At 43.4% G+C, this 12,451-nt stretch overlaps 1 protein-coding gene across 2 annotated transcripts; it reads left to right on the top strand.

The window, feature by feature from the left end:
* The first annotated feature begins 112 nt into the window (after positions 1-112).
* Positions 113-9,091, top strand: DDIAS (DNA damage induced apoptosis suppressor). 2 transcript variants are annotated; one of them, XM_058825543.1, is made up of 6 exons: positions 113-342; positions 2,331-2,459; positions 3,222-3,383; positions 4,459-4,576; positions 6,357-7,025; positions 7,607-7,907. In XM_058825543.1, the coding sequence occupies exons 2-6, from the start codon at positions 2,347-2,349 to the stop codon at positions 7,670-7,672; spliced, it is 1,128 nt and encodes a 375-aa protein (XP_058681526.1). In that variant the 5' UTR covers positions 113-342; positions 2,331-2,346; the 3' UTR covers positions 7,673-7,907. The 2 variants fall into 2 exon arrangements, with proteins under 2 accessions (XP_058681526.1, XP_058681524.1); XM_058825541.1 differs by having other exon boundaries at positions 6,357-9,091.
* The last annotated feature ends 3,360 nt before the right edge of the window (positions 9,092-12,451 follow it).

Here is a 12,451-nt window from a genome sequence, read left to right as displayed (position 1 = left end):
CTAGGAGTGCATCGCGATTGGCTGAGCGCCGCCTTGTCCCGCCCCCTCAGCTGCAGCACTTCCGCCCTTCCGCTCTGCCCTCAGCTCCCGGCACCGCCCGCCGGCCCAGACCCCGCTGCTGGCCCAAACCGGCCCGGGTGAGTCGGAGCGCAGCGGCCGCTCGCTCGCTGTCGGCTTTGGGAAGGCCCAGGGGTGCAAACGGGAGCGGGATGTGTTAGCCACCCCTGCTTTGGTTTTCCTTAGGGAGAGAGCGAGGCAGCGGGATCGCCAGAGGGCAGCAGGGACCGCGCTGAACGGCAGCGAGGGCAGCAGCGCTCTGAGATCCCCCGGCCGGGCACCGAGGTTTGCGTTGTTTGGTTTGTTACAAAAAGTTCAAATAAAACAGATCTGTTCCTTCCGGCCTCTGTCAGTCTGCGTCCAGGTAGTGAGTGCTGTATTTGTGCCGAAGGGAAATAGGGCTGGAGACCTCGAGTCCGTTTGTTATTGGCAGAACTTGTGTGAGCACTTCCACGCTGTGCTTTGTCTCCCCTATTTCAGTTTAGCATTTACACGCTGTGCTTTGTCTCCTCTATTTCAGTTTAATACTTGCAGTGTTCTCTGTTTGTTCTCTCTTTTCTGGGGTGTGCGTTTGTGGTTTTGTTGTGTTTTTTTTAATGTCTCGAAAAAGTGCACTAACAAAAACTACGTAATAAACTTCGTTTCTGGAGTTCTGAGTTGAACACAGGTGGGGATGAAGCACCTGCTAGTTTCTCCAAGCCCACCTTTTTGGGCAATAAAAAAATCAGACTCAACTTTATTTCTCCTCTTCTATATATTGATGTATTTTCCATGTACTTTTTACTGTTGTCTTGTACTAAAACAAAGTCTTTGTTACTAAAACAAAATAGTTGCCTTTTGGTAGGAGTTGAAGGCATTTACCATTCAATATACTGAGTCGAATTAGTTTCTGTTAATATGTATGTTCTGAAGAGATGGATTTTTTTCTTATTTTGTTTGGCTCCCTATTACAGCTTTTCCCTTTTCCTACCTCAATTTTCCAGATGTAGGAAATAAGGGAATACTGGGATTTTTTTTTTTTCTGATCTGCTCAGAGGCAATGAGTTTAGTCACTCACATTTTTCTAGTACTCAGTGTTACAGAACTTGTTTGACCAGGATGCTGAGAAAGGTGTTCCAAGCAAAGGAATAGCCCATAAGTTTAACTTTCTGGTGGCAAAACATGACCAAACATCACTGTTGATTATAGAATGTGGGATTTTTTTTTTTTTACCTGTAAAAACCATAGTTGAGTCTCTTCCATCTCTTTGGTCTTTTGCCTCTCAAGAGAGTTTTGGAATGAAGATGTGGAATTCCCTTCCTATTCTGCAGTTTATATCAAAGAGAGATTTGTATTTAGCTGTGGCTGTGATAAAAGAGCTTTTGCACATACAGACTTCCAAGGAGGTGTTTGATTCAGCTGTAGAGAACATTTTGGCCATTTCAGTGGGAACTCTGTGGTTTGAGGTGTTGGATGAGGCTCCAAGTGGCTTGGTCTAGTGGAAGGTGTCCCTGCCCATGGCCTTGGGGCTGGAATAGGTGATGTTTAAGGTCCCTTCCAACCCAAACCATTCCAGGATTCTGTGATTGTTGCCTACATTTTCCTGACATTTACTGAGAAAAAAAGTTCTCTGTCTAAAATACTGGAAGTTTCCTAAAACTTGACGTTTTTGGGCAGAGTGTAATAAAGCCCAAATAAATCTACAGGAAAGTAATACTGAATAAAAATAAATTCCCTCCTATTTATTTCTTTAGTTTATCATTTATTTGTCAAATCTGTGCAGCCTCTGTTGACCAGGAGCTGCCCTTTTAGCACAAAGAGCATGATATAGGAGCAAATATCGTTTCTGTTGTGAGCCTTTTTCAGGATTTTCTGAGTAACCTCTCCAACTCATTGGTCTTGAAACATTTGTAGCATTACAAGCGCAGAATCATTTCAGTTTTTAACCCCATGTTGTGACTTCAATCTAAATTAAGAGAAAGAATTAAAAAGCTGTTTCCTGCAGTGCTGTGCCCAAGGATAATTCTAATAAAGATCCCTAAATTCAAGTGTGTGCAATGGTGTGCAAATGGTGTACAAATGCCATGAACAGTTGCTTCATGTTGCATAACTTTATCCTTTTTTTAATTTTATTTTTAAGAGGTAATTAATAGAATTTCTGTTTTCAAAGAGAGATCATAATTTCCTGAAGGCTGCTGTTCAAAATGTTCAAATAACCCAACTGAAAGCAGTTAATGTTGACATCTCATGAGAAGATGAGATCTCTTCAAACCATTTCAACTTTCTCGTTTCAGGTGATGCTGTGAGCACATGAATAGTGTGCAGGGACTCTTGGCTGCCTCAGTGATTTCCATCCAGAATTCCTGCTTCATCTATCCTGCCTGTCAAAACTGCTTTTCTAGGCTGATACTGCATGCCAGGAGGTATGCCCTGTTTTGGGGATCACGTGCTGATTTCCATTAACTTACTGATTTCCATTAACTCTGTTAAACAAAGTTATGAAAATCCAGCCCCTCCAGATCAAATCCTGACTTTATTTTTTCATCTCCTTCTACAAGTGCAGTGCACCTGGTAGTCCTGTATGACTCTTCACTGAGTGCATGTCCAGAAAGGGATGAGCTTTCTTTTTTAAGTGCAGCAGTGGGTGAAATGTCTGACATACAGAAGAAGAGTAAATCAATGAATGCCAGCACTAAATAGAAGAAGCTGACTTTGTAAAACAAGGATATCTGTTGTTTCAAATGCTGAAGCACAAAATAACAGTGTTGTTTCCTGGTTATTTTCAAAACCTAGGTATTTATACTCAAGCTGCAGGAGGAAAAATCCCAAACCAAAATGAAATGTGAGAAAAGTGAGCACAGGAAATTCAAAAATTCAACATTGCACCCCAACAGTCTCTGAAAACCCACTGTCCCTTCAATTTCACAACAGGCTAGCATTTAATAAATCAGTGATAGAAACCAGAGGCATTCTGTCATAATACACACATCTTGCTCTGAGCCTTTGGTAAGATTAATGCTTCACCTCAAGGAGTAAAGAATAAGCAAAAAATCTTACAGTTTTTGATGAATATTTGATACATCACAGTAGTAATATTTACAGCTGCAGATAAATTCTTACCTCAGCAGTGATTAACAGAACTTCATCTGTTCAATCTTTTTTATCCTTTTACTGTCTTTTGTCAGGTTCAGCTGTCTAAAATGTGGCTGCACAGGTGAAGCTAAAGATGCAAGCTACAGATATAGATTGTCCCTAAAGATTGCTGACACCAATGATTTGTTTGACATCACTGTTTTTGGAAGTTGCTTAGATCCATTCTTTGGGGTCACCGCAGAGAATCTGCAGAGGTAAGGAATAGATTGTCTGACCATATAGCTGCTGCTGTTTGTTCAGCCTAAAATAACTGCAATGAGCCTAGATGGTGGGAACATGAGTGGGAAGTAACTGCTAAAGTGCTCCCTTCCAGCATTTCCTTGGTACCCATCACCTTGAGAAAGTCGGGAAGTTTGTTTCTTCCTGAAATCTTGATGTTTTGAGATGGATTACTTCTAGGTAGTAAAAGAAATCCTCCACTTGTCTATTGAAGGCTGCTTCTCCCTGTTAAGTGAGCCTCACTGCTTGGTTGGTCTGGCTTCTTCCTTGTGTCCTTTCTCCTTTTTTTGAGATGATTGAATTTCCTTTGTTTAAGTAAGTCTATCTCTTCCAGATAGAGCCTCTGGCTTTTATCTGGTTTTAAAGGTTTGAATGTACCTTGTGACTAATTGGCAGTATAACCAAATTTTCCTGAAGAAAGAAGGGATTTCTAAGAAAGTCTATTAGTCCTCAGACCCTGACCACCCACATTATAGGCTTCAGATTTTCTGAAATGTGAAACTGCCAGGATGGGATATTCAGATAGATTCCCTGCTTCTTTCTCTAGTCTGTTATTTTCCCAGTGCCTTGGCTCATAGATGAGTTATTAGTAGCAGCATTAATAACATGCCCATGACAGGCATTCTGCCCTACACTGCTATACTGCTGTCAGCTGTGGAAAGCAGTTATTTCCATGTCTTGCATGGATACTGTCATGCTGTAAAGGCTGGGCAGGAGGGATGTGTAAGGAACAGCAGCATCTGACCAGCATTGTACAGTCACTGTGGTGGCAGGAAAATCACAACCACATGGGGAACACCTGAAAATTGTGTGTGTATTGACCTCGTTCAGAGTGGTTGTTTTGTTTACTGTATCTCACTAACACATTAGGTGAACTAAAGAATTGAATTTATAGCTTCATGGTTTTCCTGTTTTCATTCTGAGTTTAGTTGAAGCTAGCACAAAACCTTTTCCTTAACATGTGTCCTCATTAACACTATAGTACAGCTAAAATGCTGTGTAAGTCTTCTTCCTCTGTTGGTCCAATACCTCTGTGTGTTTTTATTCTAGGTATATTCAAGACTTCAATCAGCTGTCAGGAGAAACAAGCACAGAGTCAACTGCAAGAGCATTAGTTCAAGCAGTGGAAACCTGTTTCGTTGGAAAAAGGTTTATATTTGGAGTGAAGGTAACTTTTAATCCACATTATGGCCTTTTAGTGAGTTTCTGTAGCCAGTTAGGGGTATAGACTGACTTATCAAAGCTTCATGTATAATTTCTTTTTGAGAAAATGTAAGGCTAGGACATGAGAAGGACTCTGCTTCTTTTGCCCAAAACTCCTGTGGTTTGGTTTTTTTTTTTTTGTTTTTTTTTTTTGAATGAGTCACATCCAAAAATCATCTTGAATGGCAGTAGTCAGCTTAACAGCTTGTCAGGGTGCTTTTTGGAGAGCCTGAGCAATGCCAGCTCCTGTGCATATCAGTAACAGCTTGCAGCCTGTAAAAAAACCATGTACGGTTGGAGCCAGAAACAGACTCTCCTTCCAAGCACTGCCCTACCTTTCCCATGCTGTGTATTCTCCTTTCCAGTCTGAAATGTAAGGAGAAGCACATCCCCTTGTAGCATTTTAATATTTCTGGATTCAAGAGCATTTTCAAAATGTTGTTAAAGTACAGCTGTTCAGCATCTGCATTGGTGGCTCTTTTGTGTATTTAACACCCTTTGAAATATTAGTTCTTAGCAATATTTCTATAGAAACAGTGTTCAAGGTTCTCTTCGAGTGGTGCTTATGTGAGTCATTCATATTATGAAATCTCTGAACTAAATCCTACCTGGCAGGTGTTTTGCCTCTCCCACAGCTTGTATCTGAACTGAGATTTTTCCTGGTGGACAGCATCTTAAGTAATGGAAGTTGGAGGACTTAATGGTGGATTAACTTTACTTACCTGGAACCCTTGACCTAGTCTCTTGGCCTGATGCCTTGACAAATATAACTAATCCTAGATATCAGCACCTTTGTGGCTGCTCCTGCACACACAAGAGCTGAGCACACATTCAAAGACTTTGTTCAGCCCTTGGCTGTAGACATTTCTGTGCAGTTGTGTTCAGCTGTGTGTATGTCCCAGATAGTTCTCAGAATCAGCATAACATACTTTTTCAAGACTTACCTAGGAGGGTGTGGTCCTTGGCTAACAGCCTTCAGCCTCAAACTGTGCACAGACTCAGGAAGGAGGAGGGTTGTTGGAGATAACTGTATCTGCTTTTTGGCCTCTCTGGCTTTGCCAGACCTTGAGGGGTAGATGAGAAAGGGTTTATCCACTTCTCGAAATATGAGCTGATTCCCTCTCCGTTTAATGTCATTTTTCACCTGTAATTTCAGTGTAGAGAGAAGCAGGTTTTATACAGGATTGCAGTTGAAGCTCCTTTGAAACGCTGCTCTCTAAAAAACTCTGAGCAGATGAAGGTCGCAGCTTATTTCCCTTTCACGGATGCAGTGCACAGAAAGTACCACGCTGGCTTTGGCAGCTGAGCTGCCAAGTCAAGTGCCTGCTCACCAGAGTGCTTTGTTTCAAGTGCTGCCCAGTGCCTCCTGCATGAAAGCAAAGCACTGGCCTTAGGCTGCCAGCCATTCACTCTGAACTGCACTAGAGGAGGCCCGGAAGCATTCAGTGCCCTAAAGGGAGGAAGAAATTTTCTGTGAAGTCCTTTCTCAGAGTTCTTGGTTGTTTTTCCAGCTCCAAAACTCTGTAATTGCAACAAGCAAAGAACTTCTCACTGTGATGCCCTTTACAGCCCTTGCCAGGGTTTATTTCCCAGGGAGGGCCTTGTGTGACAGACTGTTTTGTATTCTCTCCCCTGCAGATCCTGACAAAAAGGGAGATCTAAATTTATGCCTGACTTAGAAGAACATGTGTTAATATTTTTTTCTCTAAGTTGATTGTTTTTTTGTTTTCTTTCCCCTTGCCCAGGTTTGTGCAAGGGAAGATGGAGGGCATTCTGCTGCCAGCAGCATCTTGCAGAAGTGTTCCAGAATTAAGAGAAGTACAAAAAGCCTTGTGGCGTGCCAGATCTTCCCGCCAAGCGCTGCTGTTACTGGCTTCACTGTTATCAGCTGCTTAGATCATCTCCTGCAGTTGGCACAGTTCAGGAGCTGCAGGAACAGCTCAGATTTACCTGATGTGTCATCAGCTCCCATAGATGAACCTCTCAGTGAGCTCAGCAGCTTGTCTAGCCTGAGCAGGAGCTCCTGTTCTGTTCAGTCTAGTGGCAGGGAAAGTTTTTTAGGGTGCTGGCAGCAATCCTTAAGTCTGACTTCATCTGTTGCTTGGGTAACAGCGGAAGACTTTCCCACTCTGGAAGTGGGAAAGCTGGTGAGTGAACAGCATGAACAAGAGGAGAAGCCTGTCTCTGCAGAATTGGGCAGTGTAAGCCTCAACAATCAAACTCTTTGGGACTCACAGTTTCTGATCTCTTCTGTGAAGGAAGGGGATAAAGAGAAGGATAATGAATCAAGTTCACAGCTTAGTCGGACTGACGGTATCTCTGCAACGGATAAATTGGAGAGAGTTTCCTCTTCAAACACCAAATATTCTCATGGAAACAGTTCCAAGTTGTTACAACATCCCTTGGAATATGAGGTAAAAAACAATTACCCAAAAACTAATAGTAGAAATTATTCTTATGCAGAAAAATCCCACAACTCCCTTGTTTGCAAGAGAGATGCCTCAGCTCCTAATCACGTAAATGTAGCTGGAGTGTCTCAAATGGACTCCATGCTTTGGGAAGAGCTCCCATTCTCAGAAAGCCTAAATGAATTGTTGGCCAAAATAGAGGATGGCAGGAGTGTTATAACATCACCCAGCCTTGATGCAGGCAAACTTGTCCATCTTGAGAGCAGCAAGTTGGGTGTAAATGTTAACAAATCGTATTCCAGGCAAGCTGTAGGTGATTTGCCTGCAGCCAGTGTCTCAGGGAGGCTCTTGCCAGCAGTAGGGAATGATAGTTGGGAGACCACAGTGTTTGCTTGTCTTCAGTCAAATGCAAACCCTCCAAGTGATGTCTCACAATATGAGTGTTCCCCTAGTGATTTATCTTCAACCCTCAAGGAAGGTGGAGCGTCCTCACCAGTTACACCAGAGCCTTCTGTTTCTCAGAGCAGATGTGTGCGCTCCAAAGAAGCAAATAGGGACCCTACTAATTCATCTTGGTCTTTTATTAGGCTGCATGGAGAAACCTCCTGTTCAAAAAGGAGCAAGACAGCCACCTGTGTGCATTCTGCATGTGAAAGCTGTTTAGCTTCTTGTGAAAATAAGGAAAACTATTCTACACAGAGCCAAAAAACAGATCTTACACTCACAGAGGCCCAGGTCTCTGATCCACCAGCTCCCAACAATGCAAAAAGTATATATAAAAGAGAATTAAAACCATTGACAGAACTGTCAGATAATACCTTCAAAAGTGTTAGTAGGAAAGAGCTGCAGTGGAACAGCATCTTCCCTGAAGGCAGCTACAATGCTTCTGCTGATCTCTTTGATGCAAGTGTAAGAGATGTAGCAAAACCTGTGGAATTCTTAAATAAATCATGTAGTTCTTCAATACAGGAAGATACTTTGACAGAGAAGGTCACAGCTGAATCGGTGCTTTCTCCTGGAGGTGTTCCTTGTAACAGTTCAAAACTGAGCTCATCCCTGCCCAGGTCCCCTCATGCTTTCAGCAAGCACAGCACACCTGTAACTTACTCCTTCTGGGATTCAGAATGCAGTTCAGTTTGTGCTCAGGACTTCGTTCCTCATTCACAGTCAACTCCTATGACAAAACCTCTGCAGAGACTATGGCCTGTTGGGGAAAGAAGCTCTTTCACCACCCTCTTCACCCCTAAAGATCCCACTAAAATCCATTCCAAAGGCAAGCGATCCAGGCCTTCCTTTCAGAACACTCTGCTGCAGCAGCTTACCGGCAAGTTAGTGAAACGTGAGAGACCAAGGAGCAGGAAGGACAAAGAAAGTGGTAGCTCTGCTGCCCAGAAGTTCCTGAACAGCCAACTGCCTGCCAGCTTGGAGGAGTGGATCCCTGCATCTTCAGCCAAAGGGCTGAAACCAACTGCATCTTTAAATTTAAAAGCAGATAGCTGGGCTGCTGATTTGCAATCCACCTGTGGGCACACTGGCAGGAACCTTATTTCTGAAAGCAGAAAGAGCAGTGAAAATGATGAAAATCTCATCCAAAATGAGAGAATAAGCCCTGGGGAAAGAGCAAGGATTCTAACAACTCCTTTATCTACAAGTGTCACCAAGACCTTGTTTTTAAATGATCCTGTCCTGAAAACTTGTTCCCCTTCAGAAGGTGAGAATCACCTCTCAGGTGGAAATTATTCAGGGGTTGTGCTGGAAAGGCCGACTGTCTGGTCCCCTGAGCTGTTCCTCCAAGCACGGACCCCTTTGTCCAAGAAGCCAAAATACTAGGAGAGATACATTTCTATGTTGTGTTCTTTTTTTTTTTTAACTTTAGGGAATTATCTGGTGGAAGAAAAGAGCTATTTAAAAGTTAAATTGTTTATACACCTGTCAGCATGTATCTTGCAAAGAGGAACTTGCTTTATTTTCAGACCTTTGTACCACAGAGATGAGGGAAATGAGAATTTGTAGTTACTATATTCTCCTGAAAATTAATGAGTATGTGCAATAAACTCACGTTTGTAAATGTGTGAGTATTGAATAGATCTCACTTCATAAAGTACAAGTAAGTGAAGTGTTTTAATGTTCACAGCTGTCTTTTCATCACGAGAGCAGCACTGGAATCCATGTCCACTCCACATTTTTGCCTGATGACTCTCAGGAGAAGGGCCAAATTTTCATTGAAGATTTGATGGTGCCTTGTATCTCAGCCCATTGAGATGATGTGACAGCCCTGAGCTGGGTGGAGGGGGCCATCCTGAGAGCTTGGCAGCAGCTCCCAGTTTTCCTACAGGCTTTTTCAAGTTAAAGACTGCTAGTGGCAGATTCCTGACAGTGTATTCCCTCCCCTTGCTTTAAGGTCTTCTATATCCCAAATCCAAACCAGCTGCATTTCAGATCATTGAACAGAGAAATCTTGGATCTGCTGCTTGTAAGCTTGTAGGTCAGGTTCTGCAGAAGGATGTGGGAATCTGGTGTCACAGGATCTAAGCAGCTGACGTTTTGTTGTGAGAGTTTTAAGGTCCTACTGTGGCCCAAGGGGGTGAAGGGGATGCACCACACTTGTAGAACCAGAAACAGATCTAAAAGGACTTGCTGTGACTTTTTCTTTTGAGGTATAAAATGAATATGAACCATTTACATTATGACTGGTGACAGGGAGGGGTTACTTGGTTCCTTCTCAGCTGCAAGGCAGATGTTTTTATCTTCCTATATTTGAGGCCTCATAATTTCTACAGCATCTACTTAAGCCTCCCTCTTTGTTCAGAAGAGTTTTTCAGGAATAAGGGCAGTTACTCTCACTACCTTGTTCCTTATCCATGATTTTTTGCATAGATCACCATCACAGAACATACAGGTAAACATTTTCAGTTTCTCAGTCTCTAGCCTAACTTCTGCACCTTCTAATCAAATGCTTTTCCCTTTGAGAGGTGGGAGGGAGGAGGGTATTTGGAATCAAACAAGCTTCTCCTGTGGCTGAGCAGGGTATAAATGAGGTACAGCCTCTCCTGCCAGGGGTGCAGATGTGCTGAGGCTGCCGGCATTACTTTGGCTGACCCAAGAAAAAGTCACACATGGTTATGCAGCAGGTCTGCACAGGTAAACTCCTACAAAGAAGCTTTTTCACGCCAGCATTGGTTGGTTTGGTTTTTTTTTTCCTCCTTATTTATAGTTGAAATTTAGGCATAGGCTCAAAGACTTGCCTGGCATTGAAAGGACAGGGGAGCACAGCTCTGGAAATCACTGAAAGACCTTATCTCTTCTTGCTGTCCCCAGCAAGAATCTCAAGCACACCACAAAAGTTCTGGTATTTAAGGATCCTGCAACAGCAGATGGCAGTGGAAAGAGGCACAAGATTTCTTCTGACACGTCCAAGCCTAGAGCTCTACAGTCCCTGAACCCTAGACATAAACAGAAGAAAAAGGAACATCTTGCTATAGCAAAGAGAGAAACAGAAAAAGAGCAGAATTAGGCATCACAATTTTTAACAATGTTTAATTGATAAACTAATGATGTTTTCTAACAGAGGGGAAATTTAGGTTACATACACAGAAGAAATTCTTCACCATGAGGGTGGTGAGCACTGGCACAGGTTGCCCAGAGAAGCTGTGGATGCCCCATCCCTGAAAGCATTCAAGGCCAGGTTGGATGCAGCTCTGAGCAGCCTGGTGTAGTGGAAGGTATCCCTGCCCATGGCAGGGGGATTGGAACAAGGTCTTTGAAGTCCCTTCCAACACAAAACCATTCTGTGGTTCTGTGACCAAGGTAACCTGTGGGTGTAGTTGTTTGCAAAGTGTGGTGCCAGTGACAGGAGAACATGTTGCAGAACATGGCAGGGCTCTGCTGTAAAGGACACAGAGCTCCCCGCACAAGGCCTCCTGGCACAGACAGGAGAAGAAGGTACAAGGGCTTTGCAAGCCACTGCTGAGTTGTCCAGCTGAGCTTTAGCCCAGCAAATCAGCACAGCAAAACCACACCAGGGCTGCTTCAGTCAGGGTAGGGCAGGGCTCCACGATGAGGCCAAGTGAAAAGGCCTGGACTCATGCCTGCATTTACCAAGTGCTGTGCCTAGTGAAAAGATTTTATGTATTGCAAATAAAATCCAACTTGATGAACCCTTGGGGCAAGTGGAAAAGGAGTAAGAAATGTTGCCTGCCTGGAGATTATAAATCTGCATGTATAGCTTATGTAGAAGAAATGAAGTGAAAGGCAACATTACTCATACTCAAATCACTGAGCACAGGGAAGGCAATACAGAAAAGGTTTTAAGACATCATAACACTTGAAACCAGTTGTTTCTACTACAGCACATAATAGGGTACTGCAGTTATCATTGGCTCTTTAAGCACTCCCTTGTGATGAACTGGACTGATACCCACTCTATCACCAGGAGTTAGAGCTGATCCAAGTGAGACACCAGAGACTTGACGCAGCTGGCTGTGAAACACTGCTAGAGCTTCTACACCATATACCTGACAGCATCTTGACATGAAATGTTGGGTCCAGCATAAATGATTTTTTTTCAGCAGACAATTCATTCACATACCAGGGTAAGTGATAGCTTTGGTGCAGGCTGATGTGATTATAATTATAAGCTTGCACGAAAAGACTAAAGCTCAGCATGTTTAATTCTGAGGGTAATAAAACTCCTGAAAATGCACACTGGGTTTGTGATTGATTCCCTATGCATAGAAATCCATAAATCAAGATTAGATTTTAAATTAGGCAGGACTGTCTGTGCCATACCATTGAAATTAAAGCAGAGCACTCAGATCTCCTGTGCTTTGTGCAAGAGGACTGCACACAGAGTGAGAGCAAAAAGTATTGTTGTGTGACAGGCCCCTGTCAGCAAGATGGCATCTTCTGGGCAGAGCTCCGCTCATGCTCGGTAGGGAGACTTTGACCATGAGAGGATGGAAGAGAGGCACAAGAAGCTCCCTTGCTTTTGCTCCTGTAGTCAGTCAGCCTTGCATGTGCTCCCCTGGGCAGCTTGTTCCCTTTTTGCAGGGAGCCTTGGTGTGCTCCCATTCCTTTCACCCCAGCAAAGCCTGGCACAGGCTGTTCCCTTGCTGCTACACCTGCTGAACAAGAAGAGGTTGCACATCACACTGGTTACACGCTCCTTGTAAGGAAGAGCTGCCACTCTTCACGTGCCCCTTACCTTTCCCCAGGAAGAGTTTGGTCTGTTCCCTCCAGCAAAACACGTTACACAACTCCCAAAAGCAACACACTCCAGCCCTCCTCTCTTCCAGTAAATATTCACTTCCCAAGAGGTCAGCATCTGAAGGATGTTTCCTTCCCTCCCTTTGCCTTGTACCTACCTGGAAGCATACAGGGACTTTTCCCTATCCAAATACCTTTCTGTTCTCTCACAGACTCAAATTGCCAGC

This window comes from Ammospiza caudacuta, chromosome 2 (genome assembly GCF_027887145.1).
Source record: "Ammospiza caudacuta isolate bAmmCau1 chromosome 2, bAmmCau1.pri, whole genome shotgun sequence".
Lineage (NCBI taxonomy): Eukaryota > Metazoa > Chordata > Aves > Passeriformes > Passerellidae > Ammospiza > Ammospiza caudacuta.
Note: the sequence above shows the minus strand (reverse complement) of the source record. Positions and strands in the feature narration are given on the sequence as shown.